Source organism: Leuresthes tenuis, unplaced genomic scaffold (assembly GCF_036924035.1).
Source record: "Leuresthes tenuis unplaced genomic scaffold, fLeuTen1.0.hap1 SCAF_1, whole genome shotgun sequence".
NCBI lineage: Eukaryota > Metazoa > Chordata > Actinopteri > Atheriniformes > Atherinopsidae > Leuresthes > Leuresthes tenuis.
The window spans coordinates 36,853,935-36,876,767 of NW_027325355.1; the positions used below are offsets into that span (position 1 = coordinate 36,853,935).

Here is a 22,833-nt window from a genome sequence, read left to right on the forward strand (position 1 = left end):
AACATTTTCCACTTCCTGCATCATCGATAAAGACAACTAAAAAAACAGAGTAAAACAACGAAAATAAATTAACACGTAAATAGAATTTAGACAAAATGTCAACTACAATAAAAATAAACACATATACTAAAAGGAAAACAGCTAAAATGAATGGATGAACAACATTCAAAGTTAGTTCATGACCCTTAAATGTGAAATTCTCATTATTTTTTATCCAAAGTACAGGAGGCTGAACTTCAGAAACTGTTCCTTTTCTCATCATGAAGAGATGACCTCCATGTGGCAGCTATAACTGCACATGTAAATAAGAGTAACAAAATGTGAATAAATAAGAAACCATATCCCCTATAGTTATCTGCTAAGATTTGAAAACAATAGTGACCCTAACATGGTCTTTGCCTGGCCACTCATACAAACATATCCTGGCTTTGCCCCAGGCTCACCACTGCTTATATATTGGTACTAAATGCTTTTCTTAGCACCTCTAACCAAAAAAGTGAGGAAGACATCAAAATATTCAAGATAAACCATATTTGTGTAGCAACATCAGTCCTGCAGCAGTGGGTTTACCACATCTGGATCCACTTTATCAAATTGTTCATTTTTAACCAATTAATACATCTTCAAGGAACCAAGTAATACAGAACCCTACATGTAGGGAGGAACTCAGAGACTGTTTGTACATATTAATACACAAAGCTAGAGTTTTGTCTATACAGCCATAAAGCTGGGTATTTTTGGTCCTCCCACAGTAACTGAATTTAATAACTACGGTAATAGTAACCACAGTATCCATGGAAGCATCAATTTTTAAAATATGTATGTTGAGTAAGTGTAGGGGGGAGGGTTGGTTTACTATAGCCCATGCACCATTATTAACTGAGCTTGCATTTACATGTCACTGAATGTAACCCAGAAGTGAAAATCAGTTGCTGTATCCTTGGCTATGTTTGCATTGTCCACTAACACAACACTCTACTAATAATGCCTCATAATGACATCTCATGAATTAAAACCCGGACTCTTCTACTGCGAAGCCATGTTGTTGGAATATGTGCAGGATGTGGTTTAACACTGTATTGCTGAAATATGCAAGGTCTTCCCTGAAAAAGACATTATCTGGATCGGAACAGATGTTGCTCTAAAACCTGTATATACCTTTCAGCATTGATGGAGCCTTTCCAGATGTGCAGGTTTCCAGTTCCATCGGCAATAATGACCCCCCCCCCCCAATACCATCAGAAATGCAGGCTTTGAACTGAGAGCTGATAACAAGCTGGATGGTCCCTCTCCTTTTTAGGTCTGGAGGATGCAGCATCAGGTTCTGATCCATCTGACCACAGAACAGTTTCCCACTTTGTCTCAGTCCATTTTAAATGAGCTTTGGTCCGGAGAAGACGGCAGTGTTTCTGGATCATGTTCACATGTGGCTTCTTCTCTGCCTGATAAAGCTTTAACCTGCATCTGTGGACGTTACTTTTAGCATCTGATATGTTTTATATTTTTAATTTTTAATAAAATATTGGTTTATAAGCTAATCATTTTATTAACATTTTCCACCGTATCCCAACATTTTTGGAGTTGTATTAAAAAAGTGACCTGCATTACAGTTAACCCCAAACATGTTAACTGTTGAAAGTGACTGATTTAAGCACACTTTACGTTTAGTTTCTTTAGTCCTACATCTCAGGCAGAGAAGACTGTAACCACCTCATGTCTGTATCATCTGAGGAGAATACTTGGTTCAACAAACTTTCTCAACCTGGAACAAACATCCCCATAATGAGCTGCTGTTTTGGAACTACAGACTCCAGGCTGCACTGCATCATGGTCCATGTAAACCACTGTAGTATATAGCCTCTTTACCTTTGCTGTGCCGCGTGGTGACTTTGTAGTGCACTGTTTTTGTTAAATGTTGACAAAATGGCTGAATCATTTCTTAGCAACAGTGGACAATTCAAACATTCAATCTTAGATTTGAGCCCCCTCCTGCTGAAAACTCTTCGTGTAAAGACTTAAGACGACTTTGTGGCTTCAGAAAGGGAAATGCTTTCATCAATGCTCACAACTTGTATTTGAGGAAGGAACAAACATAGTTTGTGGTTGTCATTTGATTTTGTCAGTGCAGAAACAAACAAAGCTCAGGCCCCAGAAATATGTTTAATTGTTAAGAAATAATACTCTTTAATGAGGTGATACTGACTGTGACAGTGTCTCTGCAGATGCAGGAGCTTCATGGCGGCTCTGTAGACGGATGGACGGATTTCATTCATTGCCTCTGTTCACAAAGCAAGAAACAAAAAACAACAAACTATCATTGACGGAGCTCGATACTGATGGTGGGGTTTAGCTAATACATCATCATTAATACAGGAGGAAATTCATGGTCTGATCAAGGTAATAAACATGTTTTCCTCTCTGCTCATGCTCAGGTGAGGGTTAGGGATTAGATTACAGAGGATCAGATGTCCTGTTTCTTTGTGTAATGAGCTGAATGTAAGTGGTGAGGAGAAACAGATGATCCAACTCAGGTTCTGTTATTTCATATCCTGACTGTGTCAGAAATGTTGACTCAGCATACTGTTGTGGAGAATAAAATGGCAGAGGGATTCTTACCAGTACTGTCCAGATCCATGAAGAGCTGAAAAGACAACGGGAAATGACCTGATTATTAGGAAAATTAATGAAATAATGTGTTGTGGTGAGAGGAAAGGTTGGTCCCTTACAAACATTTGCGGTTTATAAGACCCTAACCTCAGAGTCCATGTTTGTGCTTCAGTCAGTATCCAAACATTAGTCCCTAACCAGGTCTCCCCAGTTCTGATTCTGATGTCAGATGCCCTGTTCAGATATGGTGCTGATCAGATCACAAGTGTACAGCTCTAAATTTGGTAGCACCACATGTGAACAGGTCTCAGTTCATAGGAGAGAGACATCAAAACCAACACAGAACCTAAACACAACCAGACACAGAACATGGGACTGAACCAGATACAGAACATAGTACTGAGCTTGGGATAGAAACAGACAAAACCTGAACACATAAAGAGACAGACATTAGAACCTCAACATAAAAATTGTCAAAACCTGAACAGAACCAGTGGTAGAATCGTAACAGATCTGGAGTTTTACGTAATAACCCAAAAAACACACACTTACCTTCCTTTAGGTCTGTTGGATGTTCAAACCAAACTGCTGCAGGAACAAAGTGAAGCTGCTGAATGATGAATGAGGGTGTCAGTTTTTATCACACTTGCCTGCTGTTCACCTGCTGCCTGCGGACCAATCATCAGCCAGCAGAGCACTGACATCACTGACCCTGAACAGTTACAACATTTCCACAGCTAAAGAAGCTAACCCTAACCCACCCCTATTGGACCTGGGTTAGAAAATCTAAAATGTGGTCAGTGCACACTCCATCCAGCCCGCCCAAACTACGCCCCGGGGACGGATAGTTTACCATTGCCCACAACCCACCACCTTTCCTCCTCAAAGCTCATTGGAACTTTTTTATTTATTTTTCTCTTAAACTGGTGTAGCCTTTGTTATCTATTAAAGAAAATTTAAAATAACTATTTTTTTTGTATTCTACATCATTTTTTTACTGTATTTTGAATGTTTTTAAATTTTTTAATCAATTTCCTAAAACTTTTTTAAAAACGTTTTTAGAAATAAAATCAACTGGAAATGTGTGCAAGACAAAGTTTTGACCCTATTTGGTCTTACTCAGGTCAAGACACACAATCTAAAAGGGCTAAAGCTTTAAATCACTAATTGAGACATTCACTTGGTTAGAGTCAGAAGAAGAATGAAAGGCTCCAAATAGCAGATTAAATTATATCCTCCCCTAAACTCCACCCCGTTTCTGCCAACAGCAGCTTGTGAAAGTGAAAACTGCATTGCAAAAAGTTATTTTTCAACTTAATGCACCAATGAATTAGTAAATCCAAACTAGACCAATTATTTATCAATATATTTATAATGATATATAATACAATAATACAAATGCAAATATGCCCATGCAAATACAAGTTGCTGGAAGTATAAAGTTATTTGATGGAATTATGTTGTCCATTAGGGTTACTTTTAATTAGGGTTTATGATTACAATCAAAGCATTTTATTATGTGTGAGGTTAGAAAATCAAGACTCCGCCATCCATATGGAGGGTTTTTTGTTTTTACGGTAAGTATCTTTCAGGTAGATTGCATCATTTTTACAGGTAAGTGTTTTAATACTTTTTTTTTGGTTCAGGGAAATTGGTTTTGATAGATTAATTAAGGTTTTCAATTTGTGAGTTTTCCCAAGTGAGTAAATTATTTTTGAGTATTCAGGTTAACAAAGGTTGTTGTACCATTGGTCCTGTTGCCCTCCCTCAGAATGTTTCAGGCCCCAGTTTCGGACACGAACACAACTCCACCGTGGTAAATGTCAAACAGTGCTGGAGATATTGCTAAGCCTGGTATTTATGAGGAGAGCCTGGCAATGGGAAGTGGACTACCCGACCAGTGCGGACCTGACAACTTAGAGTATGGAGTCACCCCAGTCACTCCGTTATATGGATTGCGAGTTATCTAAATATCTTCCGAAGGACGCCGACTTTTGCTAAACTGTTCTGTGTGTAGATAAACGTATTTCATGCCAGAGTTAATGCACATAGCCTGACCATTTTGATAAATAGATAAGTATTGCACAGGAAATTGTACAGGGGTTGTAGTGTGTATTGAGCAATTGAATATTCCTCTTCCTGTCCCTGTTACCTCCTCCCCCCAAATGAGGAATTATGCAGTCTGATGGCCAGAGGGACAAAGGAGTTCTTAAGTCTGTTGGTCCTGCACTTTGAAAGGAGCAGTCTCCCACTGAACAGGCTATTCTGGTAAAGTCCAACAGTTTGTTTAGAGTCCTTGTCTCTGCCACTATCACCAGAGGGTCCAGCTTCATGCCGATCACAGAGCCGACACGCCTGATCAGTTTATCTGGTCTGGATGTATCCTTCTTTGATGTGCTGCCTCCCCAGGACACCACAGTGTAGAAGACGACACTGGCAACCACAGACTGCAGTTTGCTGCAATGTTGAAAGACCGCAGTCTCCTTATGAAGTACATCCTGCCTTGTGTCTTCCCATACAGGTGGATGGTGTGTGTTGACCAGTCCAGTTTATTGTCCACCCACAGCCCAAGGTATTTGTAGGAGTCCACGCTCTCTACCTCAGCTCCCTCTAGTAGGACTGGTCTAGGTTTCGGTCTGATCCTCCCAAAGTCTATGACCAGCTCTTTGTCTTAGAGGTGAGGAGCGCTAAATGGGGTCTAATCCCATCCTGTTCAATTTATCTTAGCATAGGGGGCTGAATGGTATTAAAGGCTCTGGAGAAGTCCAAGAAGAGAATCCTCGCTGCCCTGCCTTTGGCATTGACACCCATAATGAGGAACTTTCAAACAAAGGGGAACTACAAGGAAAAAAAAAGTCAGGGTTGTGTTTTTGTTTAGATTTAAACTTGCTGATGAATTGAATAAAATTTTTTGTACAATTACAAAAACTTAAGTCCTTTCACTCAATTCATGTTTTATTATAGACTAAATGCAACTCATTTCATTATCACAAAACAAAATCAGGAAACAAACAAGAATAGTTTTTTTCAATACACAGAACAGTTATCAACTTGGATACGGATAAAAACAGACAAACAAAATTTAGGAAGAATTGTAAAGATCATTAGGATTTTAAAATCTAGTGCTACATGATAAAATATGTTTAAATACATTTTAGAATAAAGTGAACACAAGCTGAAAGACCCAGTTGAAGTGCAGCAGTTTCAGTCGACATATTAACAGCTGCCATCCTCTTGCTTTTTGAGTGCTGACAGTTTGTGTTAGTTTTTCCAGGTGTAGCTGTAGTTGTTCATGGTAATATGGGTCAGAGCAGTCTTCCCTAGGTTGGAGGGCTGCTGCAGCTGCTGGATAGAAGCAGGATGGAGACCACAACCAGACGGGTCAACGGACTTACTGCTACCCTGCAAACACACACACACACACACAGAAGCACCTTAAGTGATTACAATTTTTAGTCAATAACCAGAAGGGGCTGGATACACACATTACTGAATACTCAACAGAGTATGCACATGTTGATGTGTATGCTTGTGGGTTTGTGGATTTAGGTGGGAATATGGGTGGGTAGGGGTGGTCTGGCTGTTTTATCGCTGCTGTTGTTACATTTGTAAAGCCCTTTGCACAACATATTTTGAATGAAAACTGCTATACAAATTAAGATTGATGATGAGACACGTAAAAGGTTATAAACTCTGGCTGGTGGTGTTCCCCACATGCCACTGAAACATTCATTAGTGTGCGACTGTATATATATATATATATATATATATATATATATATATATATATATATATATATATATATATATATATATGATGAGCTATGATGAGAAGTGTTTGTGTGAACAGTTGAATGAGAAACCAACCTAGACAGGTTAAAGGCACTAAATATATAGAAGACATTTTGTCTAAATATATTTAAAAATTTCCAATGCCAATTTTATTATTATAATTTGCTTTCATTTAAAACACAATTCGATTTTCACAAAATGCAGTAATGGCTTTGCATGGTTTTTATTTCTTAAATGGAGCATAAATCGGCCATAAAAACTGTAGCCAGTGCAGGTCCAGATAGAAGTGGGGAAGAACAGGATCTACAGTCAGAGCGACAGGTTAGTGGTAGCACAGATCAAATGACTGAATCATACTGGTTCAGAAGTATATACGCACGTGATAAACAAGGACAGGAAGGACATGTATTCATCATGATGATCATATACAGCTATGGACTAATAGCCAACACATAGTACAGTGATCAGAGATCATTTCCAGGTTATTTGTCTCAGATAAAAAAAAAAAAACAGAATCTGACCGCTTGTAATCTGATTTTTCCACTTTTTATTTCATCACCAAAATCAGAAAACTGAACAGTTTTACATTTTGTTTTAGGAAACAATTGTTTAGAAAACATTGTTCACCCCCCCGCCTTTTTAAAAAAAATAAAAAAATCATTTTGAACTACTAATTTTGAAAATAGAACATTAGTTTCAGTGGAATTTAGTTTATCTAAACAAATATTTAAGTTCAACTCATTTGTCTGTGCAAAAAGGTCAGTTTACCTGTTATGTTTGAGTTTTCTGTAGCTCAGAGTTAGAGTCTAGTTCTGTTAGGTTGACCTCTTTTATAAGCCTGTCTAGTTAAACTTTTAATTTGAACATTTTTTATACTTTTTTTGGGTAAATAAAAGAATCTTTTTTTAACAAAAGCATCTGCGTCCTTGTTGCCTTACTGCTAGGTCCCTGACAAACACTTAGCTGCAACATATTAAAACCATCTATTTACATTTGTGCAAATTAAACTTAGTCTTTTGTGCAGAAAAAAAAACACCTTTCCCACTTTGAGATAACCACAGTTATAAATAACACTGACAAGATGCTGAATCTGTAAAAAAAAAAATGTCTCCGATGTCCCAGTGTGCCATCAGCTCTTAAACGCAGCATGTTTGTGGATCTGTGAGGATTTGTGAGGTAGGAAGAGTCTCATGCACAAACAAGCTGATCTGTGCACATCAGGACAAGTACACATGCATTTAACGGTTTGTTTGCACAGGAACCTTTTCGAATGTGAAAGTGTTGCAGTCTATGAGGTTAAGGGTAGAAATCTGTGTGAAATATTAATGTTTGTAATATGTAAAATTATTTTACACATTTATAACCATACTGAGGCCAATTTCTGTCGACAATTTCAGCGGTCAGATCAGTCACCCTCAACAATGATTAGAGACTGTCACCTTTTCTTATATTGATGACAACTCGGAGCTCTTTTATACAACACATTTACACAAACTCATCAGTCAGTGTAGTGTGTTCAATCAAAGGCTTCCAGCACCAGCTCTACACAATGACTTTTATACAATGAATATAAAATGTACTCCTAATGCTGCAGAATAATTTCCCATTTTTAGATAAAGTATGATTCCATTCCATTTAACACACATACAGCACCTTTAAGAGCTGCACGATTCTGACGATAATTTTAATCCCAACTTTTTTGCATGTGAATTGATCTCATGATTCTCAAACAAAAATATTCACTGCAATAAAGTAAAAATATGCTTTCTATACAGGGATCTTCAACAATCAAACAACATATACTGGACAATTTTTTTTTCTTTTTCAAACCCCTAAAAGTTTATAGCTTAAATAAATGACAGGTGTTTTGAGGGAGAGTGGACGCTGCTTGTGTGGCAAACCGTTTTGCGTCTCCATTGTCTTTAATGACTTTGTCGTGTTTTTGTATTTTTTTTTAAATGTGTTCATTTATCTTGGCTGAAGTCTGAAGATTTAACTGTTGTTTTCGAGTCGGAAGGAGAGGGAGAGATCCTCACTCTTGTTTTTTAATGATCGTTTTTATGAACTTTGCCTAAAGTCACGACACCCACAAACAATTCTGTAGAAGCACGAGTTTCTTCTGAATTAACAGTGGTTTCATCGGTTACTGGAAAATAGATTTACTTCATGGATCACTAAAATAAGCTTGAATATATTGAGGAATCCGGCGGCAGTCAAGAATAACTTCAAGAAATTAGCCAAATTAAGGAGGGAAGAAAGGTGGAGTACTCCCGCACCTCAAAAGGCAACTTCATGTCTCTGCCTTCCTTAATCTTGACCCTTCCATCTCTCGAGTGAATTCCATCAGGTGTTCATCCCCATTGTTTGTATTCATCCTGAGGTGAACCCGGAAAGATACAATCTCTCCCCCAATGCTCCCAATATAGTAAGAGCAGATTTTGATCACTGTGTTGTTGTCTCGTTCGTTTGCACGACGTAGTTTCGTTGTACTGCCGTTACGCACCAGGGGCCCAGAACATCGGTCTTCAGCACTGGTTTTCTTGTCCAAGTTTTTCCTCTCGTAAGTGACTTGCCAGTCAACACTGATGAGCATCCCCTACCCTTGGTGGTGGGAAGAAGCCAGAGTACCCAGAGAGAACCCACGCATACACCCAGAACATGCTAACTCCACACAGAAAGATCCAGTGGAGAATCGAACCTGGAACCCTCTGCTGTGAGGTGACGGTGCTAACCACCACACCACCGTGCAGCCCAAAATCACTTTAATTGTGAGAATGCTGATTCAGCTATTCACTATTGGTTATTATCATTATTCCAACATCTTAATTCTTCAATAAATTTTTTGTCCGTTAACTAGTCCTTGCCCTTTAACCGATTTCAACCATTTTGGTATCAAAACGTTCAGCTTCTTCAGGAGATTTATGCTATGACTTTTGGTGTTGATATCTTTTACACTTTTTTAAAATATTCAACTTTGATTCAACTTTTTTCCTCATTCAAATGAATGGAAAGTGCTTTCAACTCTTCAAAAACTTCCTCCTCTTTCCAACCCAACTACTTCTGCATACTTTCACCAATTTCTACAATTTTGGTATCAAACCGTTCAGCTCTACAGGCCTAGCAACCAGAACATAGGCAAACATCTCACTCTGGCAGATGTAGAAATCCCCTAGTTTGTCTCCTCTTTTAATGCTGTAACATACGGTTTTAATTTGTTATTCTTTAATTGAGGAAGAGGAGTCTGTGGCATGACAGTGTGTGATAGTCTTGACATTGTTGATTTGCTATCAGTTTTCCAGCGCCCACCAGCATCAGTGGAGGAATTGATGAGCTCAGGGGCTTATGATTCCAATGGCTTGGAAAATTTTAAACAATTTATCATGTAGAACCAGTTTCGGATTTCAGTCCCTACTGTGTGATTTATATCATGCTGAGGAGTTAGGTTGATGATTGAACTGGTGACTAATTCATTGATTTAATCTTTGCAGAGTGGGTCAGTGTCTGTGACATCAAAGTTTTTGACATTTGCAGTGATTTTCCTTATCATACGCACACCGATGAATACATCAAAGATAATGTGTCTCAGACATGGAGACTTCTACAAGCTGACAACCTCCTGAGCCTGAGCTGCACTACACAATGGTGCATTCATGTGAATTTCTGAGGAGCGACCTCCTGACAAACAACAGCAGCTCTAGTGACATCCCACTAAGTTACGACTGAATAAAATGCTAAATGCTTTCAATATACAAAAGTGTGCTCAAATGTACAAGACACAATGCAGATGCAAACTGAATTTCTTGTTTTGAAGCATGAAAAACAAAACAACTTGTGACTCAGTTAGGTGAGCCTTTGTAATCCTCTGTGACAGGTCTGTTGTATGTCCTTCTTACCTGTTGCTTAGTGGTGTCTACGTTCATGATGGCAGTGGGTGTATGTGTGTAAAGAGCAACTGAAAAGTTCCCTTTCTGAGCTGGCCGGAGAAGGGTTGTGATGGCATGAAGACAAGAGGGGAGGATTGGTCCTGCAGTGAGGAAAGAAAAAGAAAGAGGGAGGTTGAAAAATACCAAACACACAGTACATGAGCTCACCAGCTCGTATACATACACATATATAGAGAGTTTTTCATTTAATTTTTTTATAAAAAAGTATGAAAAAGTAATCTTTTTTTTTTTTTTTGTACCTGTGATCTCCAGACTGCTGATGTTCTGGTAGGTAAAACCAACCTGGCTCTTTGCGTTCACACTGCGGCCCTGAAACACACAAGGACACAGATAAAAGCTAAAATTAAACGTACATGTGTGTGGGTTGGGTTTATATTCGACTGTGTGTGTCAGTACCTTCAGCATGTGCATTGTAGCTCCTCTGAAAGCAGTGGGAGCAAGCAGGGTTGGAGGTAGCCCAGCCTGAGAGCCAGATGCTGCCACCACACTCTTAGAGTTAATGAGGAAGTTGATGAGGGTGAAAGTATGCGATCCTTCCACACACACTACAGACTCTGGCTTATGGTCTACAGACACAGTGTGGGCCTCCTTATGACTGTGCAGGAAGTCAAGGAGCATTTAATGGTTTTCATAGCAAGTGAACCTGACAGTGAGGAAAAGGAGGATACAGTTGGATGGTGATGCCATCTGGCTTCTTGATTTTGTCCTGGACTCCCATCTCCTTCAGCCATGCGAAGCTGCCCTCTTCATCTCCATTATATCCATCATCACGACCATCATCTGTCTCACTGTCTGTACCATAGAGCAACCTACAGCAAAGCATAAACTTGTAATTAATAATTCAATTAACTAAAACAAAAACAGAAATTATTAGTCAGACAAGCAAAGGGTTAGGAATGAAAAAGCAATGAAAGGTGACTTTTAAAGTTGTATCAATATTATTTCTAATGAAATGGATTAAGAGCACGGTTTATATCCATATCAGAGACGGACAGGGATTTACAAATACTCATAAATCATAAGAAAAAGTAGTTTATGGGAGTAATATCTTGATATGGGACTAATGCACAAAGCTTTTTTTCCAAACACTGTGAAACAACCAAGGACCATTTCACAGCTTAAATGCTTTTCATGTACAGTTAAGAGCACAACTGTCACTTCTGTGTGGGAATCATTCAAAACTATTCAAAATGAGATCTGGTGTAAACTCTGTAAGACAAAGCTAACATATAATAAGTCTAACATGACTTCACACTAAGGATTTTGTACTGTTATTCACTTTCCACCAACTTGTCAGAGTGGAAGTGAGTCATTTTGGAGTTTAATTTTCTTGCTTCAGTTTGGTAGGAATTTAAATAATGTTTGAAAATACATTTTCTTTGGTTTGTTCTGATTCTCTCCATGGTTTGTTCACCAACTGTTGTAGCTGAGAAGTAGTGTTAAAAGTGATGTATTATTAGGGTTGTGTATCGCTGCCAATTGCTTGAATTGATTCAATATTGACTCAAATAAATCAATCAATCAAATAAGTTTTAGTACAAATTTGTCAATTATATATTCAAGCAAGATGATGGCGCACACAGACACAGCAGCCCGGAGCTCCCAAAACTGATGCCACTTCTTTTTTATTTCATTATTATTAGCGTCATGTTAGCCAGAACCAATCACTGTTTACAGTTAGTTTAGGGCCTGTACGGTGTATAGTCCAGAAAGAATCAGAATCGGATCAGAAAGTTTTATTCCTTCACCTCCCCCGAACATCCCAGAGGAGCTATTCAGAACATCGGTCCCTGTCTGGATTACCACCCAAGCAAAGAGGCAATAACGTCTCAGATGACTCAGGAAACAAAAGCAGGGCAAGAGAGCCGGCATCCAGACAAGGCTCAAGAACTCCCCGCACAAACCTCCTCTACCCAGCCTGTTCCTTGCAAACATTCAGTCCGTAATCAGCAAAATCGACAAGCAGAGATTGAGGATTTTGGTACAGAAGTGGAACAGTTGTCCTCTACTTTTCACGGAAAATTGGCTAAGTTCTAACATAACAAGTCCAAAGTCTGCTGACAATGGGAGACCATGCATTCCACACAGGCGATTCAGTGGCCTACTCAACTGCCAGGACCAACCTGAAAAGGGGCATCAGGGAAGCTAAGTGCTCTTACAAAGCAAAGATAGAGTAGGACTTTGACAACTCTGACACCAGATGCATGTGGCAAGGCATTAAATCAATTACCGTAAATTCCGGACTATAAGCCGCTACTTTTTTCCTAGCCTTTGAGCACTGCAGCTTATAACAGGGTGCGGCTAATATACGTTTTTTTTCTTGCCGCCAAAAACATTTTGCCTCATAACATTAGACCAATAAAATTAACAAGTAGTTCACAGTGGTCCAATGAAATTGTACGATAAATCAAACACACTTACACTGCTAAATTATTGTAAATCGGTCATTTGTACTCTCCCTCAACATGGAAAACAAACGAAGAAATGCATATGATGCAGCTTTTAAACTAAATCTGAGATAAGATTGTGAGAGCGACAACGAAGAGACTGAAGTGAGTGACGAAGTTCTGAGGCTGTTCAATTCGGACACTGAAGAAGATGACTTTGATGGTTTTAGTGCGCAGGAGGAAGATGGCGATCAATGACTTTTCCTGGTAGGCTACTGTTTTTTTTTTTTTTTTTAAAGAAGTGCTGTTAGATGTGCTTTGAGTGGTCAGTTAGACTAGAAAAGCGCTATACAAGTACAAGTCCATTTACCATAAAGTGGTGGGCAAACGGAAGGAATATAGGTCTGTAATGTCATCTTTATACAAGATGGGACTGAAACCCTCCCTGTTGTACCCAGCAAAACTCCGCATCACACAGACTGACGGGACCCGAATCGCATTCGGCTCTGTGACCGAGGCTGAGAAATTTATTGAGAACTTTAATAAGTCTTATCAGAGGTATTATCAGAGGTTGTATGGAACACAAATTACCCCTCTGTGCCGACAACCTCCTGCTTTTTGTCTCCAGGGCAGAGACAAGTATTCCTTCTATTCTAGACCTCCTCACCCAGCTTGGGAAAATCTCAGGGTACAAATTGAATCTGCATAAAAGTGAGCTCTTGCCATTAAATTTGGATGACGCTGCTCTTGCACATATTAGGGTGCCTTTTAAGGTTGCTACGCATAGCTTGGTTTACCTTGGTGTTCCTGTAACTAAAGATTTTTCACATCTTAAAATAAATATCTTTGATAAATTATTACTTTAATAAATAACTTTAATTAGTGTGAGTAAGAATCATACCCAAATGGCTTTTAAACCACACTAAGTAAATAATACTGTTTTCTGATGGTATCTGTTCTGGGTTTTCCATGGTTAACCATATTAACACCATGAGCGTTAGTTGGACCACGAAGTATCCAGTTAGTCTGGGCCTGACCGGTTCTGTTTATAAGCAGGGACTAAACCAAGGAGCAGGTGGAGATGTTCTTTAGATAGATTTTGTATGGAGGTGTTGCAGGTAGATAGGGAAGGTGTGCTGCTTGTTTTTGCAGCTGGTTTTGCCTTGGGGTTTTGAGGAAGGTTTTCAGGTTCCACTGTCAATAACAGTTATTTCTTTTTATTTTTTTTCTCAGATCGACCAGATTAAACTGTTCTATATTTTGTCTTGATATCTGACTGTACTGTTCCCTAACTTTGCTGATGATGCGAATATGACAAATGAACTTAGTTTTGTTTCTTGGAATGTTAAAGGTCTGAACCAACCTGTGAAAAGGAAGAAGGCTCTCACACATCTTAAAAACTTGGGAATAGGATTTGCATTCCTCCAGGAAACTCATCTTCAAAATCCAGAATATCTGCGCTTGAAATGTGGGTGGGTGGTAGTTCATAGCGCCATTAGAATTTATTCATCATTTAGGAAATACTTTGGCCTTCAAAATATGAGCCTTTCTAATACATTAGCATCAAATGCCCCCCCCCCCAAATTTCTGCGATTTCTGCAATTTTGGGACTGATCTCTCATTTGCATTTCCCCCTAATCCCTGCAGTAAAATTAGCTTGGGAGCAAGATTTGCAAATCACAATCAGTGAGACAATCTGGGCTAAAGTTTTAAAGAGAATCCATTCTTCCTCTATGTGTGCAAGACACTCCCTCATCCAATTTAAAGTTGTCCACCGGGTGCACCTCAACAAATCCAAACTGGCTAAGATTTATCCAGAAGTAGATCCAACATGTGATCGATGTAAATCTGAGGCAGCCACTCTGATTCACATGTTCTGGTTCTGTCCCAAAATACAAAAGTTTTGGGGAGATGTTTGTGAAGCCGTTTTTGCAGCCAAAATGACCTTGAATCCAACCATGTTGCTTTTTGGGGTTGTTCCTGGGGGGTTGGGCTTGCCTGTTGGGGGACACAAGGTTATTGCCTTTTCAACTATGCTGGCGCGCCGCCTGATCCTTTTGAGGTGGAAGGATGCTGCCCCACCCACAGTCATACATTGGAACAGGGATGTATTATTCAATCTAAAACTTAAAAAAAAAAAAAAAGAGAGATTTTATCTGACTTGGAAATCTTTTCTTCTTTTCTTTAATCAACCCTCGACGCTGGTTAAGGAATAGATGGTTCTTAGTTATATTGGTCGATCTGGTATTGTAAAGCAACGTATACGGTTTTACATTCTTTGCAGAGGATTGAATTGACAATGAGGACTGGGTCTGTTTGTTGTTCTGGGGTGTTTTTTTTATTTATTTATTTATTACTTTTAATTTTTTCTGTATGCTTGTATTTTTAATGTAAAATTTTCAATAAATATATTAAACACTAGATTAGATTAGATTACTCGTGACTGAAAAAAATAACGCCGTTATTACCATCACTGCCCGTTACCAACTTGGTACCGGTATACTGAACAAGTCTACATCAAACTCAACCCTCCCTGATGAAATGCACAGATTGGGATGTTTTTAGTGAAGGTGCAGATCTGGATGGGAGAGTTGAGGTGATCTCATCATATATTCTTTATCTGAAAGATTCAATCATCCCAACAGAATATATTAGGGTCTTTCCCAAAAGTAAACCCTGGTTAGACAAGGCAGTGAGATGCGTATTGCACAAGAAACAGCAAGCTTTTTTTTTTATATGGCAACGAGAAAGCGGAGGCAAAAAAAGAGGCTAAACTAGAGATTAAGAGGGCCAAACTATAGATTAATTCAAAGTAAACAAAAGAAACTTACTAAAAAAATGGACCAGACTAAGTGAATAATTCCCTATATTATATATAGACCAGTGAGCAGTGCTGGCCAACATGTCATTGGGGTCATCAGGTGGGAACCTCCTTTCAGTGTTTTGTCTAGTTGGGCCCACAACACCTCCAGGAGGCTACAAAGTGATCACTGGGGTCCCAGAGTCACTCCCCTAACGCCAGCCATCACTGCTCCTCACACCACAACTGAGTTTGGAGCTCTCCTGTAAAATTCTAAAAAAATTTCACTTATGTCCCTTGTGCTCTAAACCCTCGAACTAAGCTTTTTCTTCTGTTCACCTTCCCAATTCAACCACTGTCCCCGTTTGGCCTGAGCCACTGCCTTTGTACCCCTTAACATTTCCTCCTGTCTACAAACCTGCTCAACAACTAGCTTTCTCTTCTCCTTGGGACCTGCTCTACTCCACACCGATTTGCCTGGGCCAAGCCCCAAGCCTCCCTGGCCTATTTGAACATTACCCACAATCTCTGTATGTCTAAGAGTTGATTCTGCCTACTGAGCTGCCATGCTTGGGTTCCATTTCCTCCCCTTGGTTGGGTTTGGAACCACCTTACTAACTATCACATCTTTACTCCCAGCTAACATGAGCTCTGTCCTAACTTTAGTACATTTAAACTCCTACCAGACTGAATACTGGGAGCTGGAGTATGCCTTTCCCATACAGTGCCACAGTACTTAAGCATCTAGGAATAGCTAGCCACTTCCTAATGTAAAAGCTAACTAATCTTTCCATTTTTTCTGCAACAGATAATGGAATCTCATTCACAGACAGTGGTCATGTCAACCAAGGAAATAATCCAAACTGCAGACACCACAGCTTCAACTGTCCTGGAAGCCCTGATTTATCTATTCTATCCAGTCCCTCAGCAACATCTTTCAGAAACTGCACTGTCTTCTCCATCATCCAAGTCTGCCAGGTACCACCTATGTAAACTCTTTACTGCCTTTTCCCTAATTATTTTTCTTCATCTATTACAAACTTTCTATCACTTAATTCCCCTTTGCTTATTGAGATACTTCTAGACTTAGTAGGTTTGATTTTCATACGAACCCACTTTAGATTTTTTTTAAGTCTGTTAAGTATTCTCCTCATACATGTCACTGTTGTAATCAGTGTCATATCATCCATGTAGGCCCTAACTGGTGTAAGGCGCATGCCATCCTGACGTCTCTATCCACCTACAACCCACTTGGAAGCTCTAATAATTATCTCCATCGCCATTGTAAATGCTAATGGGGAAATCGTACACCCTGCCATAATGCCTATTTCTAGCCTCTGCCAGCCTGTTGTGAAACCTGCTGTACTTAGGCACAGTTTAATATCCGGGAAATATTATCTTACTAAGTTAACAACTACTACAGGCACTCGAAAATAATCAAACGCTTTCCAAATAAGGCTATGCGGCACTGAACCAAATGCTAGATCCAGAAATATAACATGCAAGTCTTTCTTCTCAATCTTGGCTGTCTGAATCTGATGCCAAATCATGCTAGTGTGCTTTAAACACCCTGTGAAACCTGGTATTCCTGCTTTCTGCACAGTGGTATCTATTAAGCTATTCCTTTCTAAATAACAAGCTAATCTCTGTGCAACTACACTAAAGAAAATCTTCCCCTCTTTAGGAGAGAGATCATCCAGAACTGACTCAAGTCCGACAACTCTTTCTCCTTTGGAATAAGGACGCCTCCTGTCCGACCCTATGCTTTAGGAATAAACTGTTTCTCCCAAACTATTCTTAATTGCCTCCACAAAAACTTTAGCATATCAGGTGCACTTTTATAAACCCGGTAGGGGACAAATTTGGTCCTGGGGCCGATGAAGCCTTTGCACGCCTGACTACATCCTCAACCTCTTTCCACCAAGGTGGTCTAACATACATCTTATGAGCCATCTCTCCTAATGGTGGCATGTCAGGTGGAAAGCTTAATACTCTACACTGCTCAAGATCTGAATATGTATTTCTTAAATATTCCTCCACCTCTTACTTAGTCCTTACTAAGTCCTTAAATATGCTTTCATACATAAAAACAAAATAGAAGATAAATTTCATAGTAAGGATCTAAAATCAGTATGGGAGGGCATGAAAGTCATGACAAATCAGAACAATGAGATAAGAGGATTCACATAGATGGTTTCTAGAGCTTGCAAATGCCCTGCATGATTTCGATCTGCATTTTAATGACGAGTTTGATTTGACAAACTTACATAATGATCCGTTTAGCACTATGAGCAATGTATGTCCTCAGCCAAATATTAATGTACACTCTATACTCTACTGATCTATGTTTTTCAAATGTAACATTAGAAAGAGCCCTGGGCCTGATAGGATCACTGGCAAACTTCTGAAAGTCTGTGCAGATCAATTATGCATAGTTTTTATAGATATATTTAATTTGTCTCTTGCTCAGCATAAGGTCCCTAAACTATGGAAGGAATCTATTATTGTATCTGTGCCTAAAAACAAATCCCTAAAAGAACTAAATGACTTTCGACCTGTGGCTTTAGAATGCGCCGTTGTGCATCGCGTTCGTGCAATAAGCATTCTCATTTAGAGGCGAAATGTAGAAGGACATAGCTTCATCTTGGCCTTTGTTCGACATCTTTCTCGAATACCTGAGTTTGTTGTTGTTGTTGGTGGTGGTGGTGAAAACGTCAACAGGAAGTGGCTCTATTAGCGTTAGTTGAAATGGGGACAGCGCCACCTATCGTACCGGGGTATGACATGCTTTGTGCCAGTGATTCCATTCATTCACCGCCATATATCCAAGGATAATTACCCTTGCTCAAATAAGGAGCACAACCCAACTATAGCTATAATCGAGTTAATCTCATCATGTAGACCCACTGAGTGATGGTTCTATTTTATAGGTCATTCATTGAGTCTATTTTAACTTTTTGCCTTGTCTGCTGGTATGGTAATCTCCCAATGCAAAACGAAAATAGCCTGTCCTGTATTGTAAACACAGCCAGTAAGATCATTGGTATTCAACAACTATCTCTGTCACAAATATGGTGCAGACAGTTGATGAGTAAGGCAAGGTCCATTTTAACATGCAATAACCATCCCCTATTGGAGGAATTTGTTCCTCTTCCATCTGGTTGGAGGTATAGGCTACCAAGGGCAAAGTACAATAGATACAAGTTTTCCTTTGTCCCTAGTGCAATCAACGCACTTAACCAATCACTAAATAATTTATGACACTTAAAGCTGCCCTGGAATATATTTATTTTTTTTATATTTATCATTCCATTGTTGTCACAATTTAATGGACCACATAGACAAATTTTTAGTGCAAGTGTAGCCGAGTTTGGTTAGGTTGTCTGTAAACACTCTTGTCTTTCATGTCTGTGTTGAGTCTTGTTTTGTATTTTTGTATCTTACGTTGTTTATATCTTTTTTTTAAACCACTGATGCAAACTAAATTTCCTTTAAGTTGATGACCTAAACCAATTCTTTGCAAGTTTGACAAGGGCACCCATCACCACCACACTGGATTACTGGAGATCTTATCACAGGTCCTAATGCTCAGTGAACACGAAGTTAGACGAGCCCTCAGCAACATTCACCCACGTAAGGCACCCGGACTGGACGGCATCCATGGGAGGATTCTAAAACAATGTGCAGAACAACTGACAGCAGTCTTCACTAGCCTGTTCAAAATCGCCTTGGAACAAGCTACAGTCCCCAAACTGTAGGTTTACTTGTTGTTCCCAGAGTTTCTAAAAGTAGAATGGGAGGCAGTAACCTTTGAACAAACTCTGCAATGGATCGTGGTTTGTTCCAGGTCTGACTCTGGAAAACCAAACCAGTTCCAAACAGCAGAAAAGACTGGGCATGTCACTCACAACGTTTCAAGATAGACCCTTGTCTCTTTCAGAAGTTCAGAAATAACCTCTTTAACTGGTGCATCTACACTGCGCCCCCCACAATTTCTGTGTGTCCACTGGAGACATCACCCACAGTGAAACATCAGTTTCTCCTGTCCATACTGCAGGCAGACAGCCCAACTCATCACAGGGAAGCAGCATCCTCTGGCTACAATCGCACACATCCTTACAATCAGTGCAGAATAAAATGGAAGTAAAACACTTACGCCTCCTCTTTGTGCTCATCCTCTCTTCTCTTATGCAGTGTCAGGTTGTGATGCTCCCTGCTCCTGCTCCTCTCCTCCACAAGAGGAAGACTGAACTCGATGCCTAAACATTAAAAAAAGACCATCATGATTCCATGAATTTGCTACATTCATTACTGACTTATATTAGATGACTAGTATGAAAATTCAAGGGAAAATCCCAGATTTTCGGACAACAAAAGATTAACATTTCTGGGACCATAAAGTGCTACTATAAACCTCTGAATATAATGATGTAAAGCTGGAGTCAGAGCCTCACCTTCAGCCCTCATTGCCTCTCTCAGACCTCGAGTTGAAGGAGAAATTAAAGCAGTAATGGTGTCAGATCCCCCGATCCCAGCTGCCCTGAACAGAACTGTAAACTGACACACAGCAAAATGGATCAGAGAAACTGGAAAATGCTCATTATTGCACGATAAATCCTACAGTCACTTACCTGATAAGAGCAGAGGTAGAAGTATGGACACAGTCTGGATTTTAATAGACTGTACAGAGACGACAGACTAACTGACCTGAAAGAGAAGCACAAAACAAACAGTTTGTTTTAATTTCATTGGCTCTGAAACCTGTTTGTTGACTGTTCCAGTACTAAAACAAGTTCACAGCCTGCAGACAACAGGAGACCCATGTATTCTGACTGTTTACAATACCGGTGTGTTGAAAGACAGACTCACCTCTCCCTCATCAGACTCACCGCCCCCTCATCAGACTCACCTCTCCCTCATCAGACTCACCTCTCCCTCATCAGACTCACCTCTCCCTCATCAGACTCACCTCTCCCTCATCAGACTCACCGCCCCCTCATCAGACTCACCTCTCCCTCATCAGACTCACCGCCCCCTCATCAGACTCACCTCTCCCTCATCAGACTCACCGCCCCCTCATCAGACTCACCGCTCCCTCATCAGACTCACCGCTCCCTCATCAGACTCACCTCTCCCTCATCAGACTCACCTCTCCCTCATCAGACTCACCTCTCCCTCATCAGACTCACCTCTCCCTCATCAGACTCACCGCCCCCTCATCAGACTCACCTCTCCCTCATCAGACTCACCTCTCCCTCATCAGACTCACCGCCCCCTCATCAGACTCACCACTCCCTCATCAGACTCTGCTGCAGCGATGCATCTTGAGCCCATGGGCAGTTCTTCCCAGAGAAGCTCTTCTCAGCGTTGATCCTGGGGAACAGAGAGAGCCATGGCAGGGAGGGGTGCTGCCAGTACACCAGAGTCTGCTGGAAGGAACAGCGGAGCTCCGAGCAGGATTTTGGATCCTAATAGTGATAACCAGGACTCAATAAGCTGGTTTTGAACCCGACTCTGAATGAGTAAGTAAAACGTCCTCCTAACTTTACCTGTAGATTGTCTGGTAAAGAGCTAAACTGCGCCCTGCAGCTGTGGCTGAGGCCCAGAGCCTCTTCCTGGGCCTTGGGCTGCTCGGTCCATGACAGTGACAGTGGGGAGGTAAAGAGGAGACGAGTCTTTAAACTCCAGTCTGCTGGATACTCTGTGCAGACAGGAGCAGCGATGGAGGCCGGAGCAATGACTTCAGGGCTCTGGAGGAGAAATGGAGCTCATTTTAACAAACAGTAGCTTTAGAACAGGAGATATTCTTCATCAAACTGGTGTGAAAAATACAGAAAACAATATCCTACTTTAATTAGCAGGCTGTGAACATGGTCTGCCTCATCTTCTGAAACACACTTATAGAGAAAAAACACACACTGCTACTTTAATCAACTTGTCTCAGCAGTCATGAATTTAACTCGTATTGGATCCAGTTTAACAAACATATTGGAGTAATATAGTCATACACAGTCTATTGTTAACCCACCCTGCAGGAAATGTCCTGGTTCTGCTCCTGTTCTGCCTCATTCAGGCTGCCACAGAGAGCCAAACCTCCATCCTTTTCTGTCGTCAAAGTGTCGACATCGTTGTCGCCCTCATAAATTAGTAGCTTTGGGGGGGGGCTGAGGGTATTTTCAATGTTTGCGAAAGGATTCCTGCGTTTCATTCCACCTTCGGAACGATTTTGGATAATAGAAAGCGGCCCCGGAGTGAAAGGCCGAACGCCTGCCAGGGAGGAGCTGCCTGGCTCGGGACTGCCGATGAGGTCCTGTCGGCTGAGGCTGTGGAGGACACCGGTGACACTTCGAGCTCTTTTTCTCCTCATTTTCATGATTTCAGCGGGCCGCTTGAAGCTGGGCGAGTATCCAGCCTGTTGAGCCATAACGAAGGGCTATGACTGATAAAAAATGTTTAAATCCAATGAAAAACCCTTCAATCTCCCAATCCGTCGTTATTCAGTTGTTATGGTAGAGGTAGTATTACTGCGCATCAAAATTATTACTCAGGTATTGTTGTGCCTTCTGCACTGTGCAAATTTGGCGCCAAGCGTGCTAACGTTACTTACGGAAATGACGTTTGTATTGCCTTGCGTTTACGTTCTTCTTCTTCTGCTGCTTTCTCTTCTTCTTCGTCTCGTTAATTTTTCCTAGCGGTTGGCAATCAACGAAATGGCGCCACCGACGGGTAGGATGTGGATCAGTGTGGAACAATGATGATTGTTCTGCATTGTTCGGATTTTACACTAAATTCCCATTTTCCTTTCTTTTGTTTTTTTTTCCAGTTTTAAACAAAGTTCCACTTAATACAGTGTGACCATACTCTAATCTGGATATTTGTGTTTCTTTCTTAACTTCCTACTTTCCTTTGAATTGTGTACAATCATCTTTTTGTTATCACTTCAAAGCTCTAAAAAAGATCATAAGTGTTTCTTTGTGAACTGAAACATTACTGCATTTTTCATTACACTGAAGTGTCACAAATTTGATATTGTTCGAAAGTAACATATTTAAAAAGACTAAAAGAAGGTAGGACGGGGTGAATAATACTGTTATACCCCAAACTGTCACAGTAGAACTGAGTTCAAGTCCCATTTTACCCACGACTATTCAAGATATTTCCACTTTTCAACTCGACTGTCATTTGGTATTGGATAGGTTAGGCATAAACAATACATAGCTGCGGTTAGATATGTGTACAAACTTCTCGGTCTGTATTGTGGTGCTACTACATTTTGAACATGTGAAAAAACATACAGTACCTAT

The 22,833-nt window shown here is 40.2% G+C and overlaps 2 protein-coding genes across 2 annotated transcripts in view; one reads left to right on the forward strand and one right to left on the reverse strand.

The window, feature by feature from the left end:
* Positions 1 to 2,482: 2,482 nt before the first annotated feature.
* rcan1b (regulator of calcineurin 1b) overlaps positions 2,483 to 22,833 on the forward strand; it is a 386,410-nt gene continuing 366,059 nt past the window's right edge. The window contains exon 1 of the mRNA XM_072379292.1: positions 2,483 to 2,496. The gene's annotated coding sequence lies outside the window, so the exon portion shown is untranslated. The remainder of the gene's footprint in view (positions 2,497 to 22,833) is intronic.
* On the reverse strand, positions 5,664 to 22,122 carry LOC140289334 (protein downstream neighbor of son homolog). The gene is made up of 12 exons (XM_072379257.1): positions 21,558 to 22,122; positions 21,379 to 21,426; positions 21,079 to 21,279; positions 20,819 to 20,997; positions 20,161 to 20,236; positions 19,984 to 20,086; positions 19,686 to 19,788; positions 11,011 to 11,151; positions 10,739 to 10,937; positions 10,582 to 10,651; positions 10,292 to 10,422; positions 5,664 to 6,009 (listed from the first exon to the last, which is right to left on the reverse strand). The coding sequence occupies exons 1-12, from the start codon at positions 21,951 to 21,953 to the stop codon at positions 5,869 to 5,871; spliced, it is 1,788 nt and encodes a 595-aa protein (XP_072235358.1). The 5' UTR covers positions 21,954 to 22,122; the 3' UTR covers positions 5,664 to 5,868.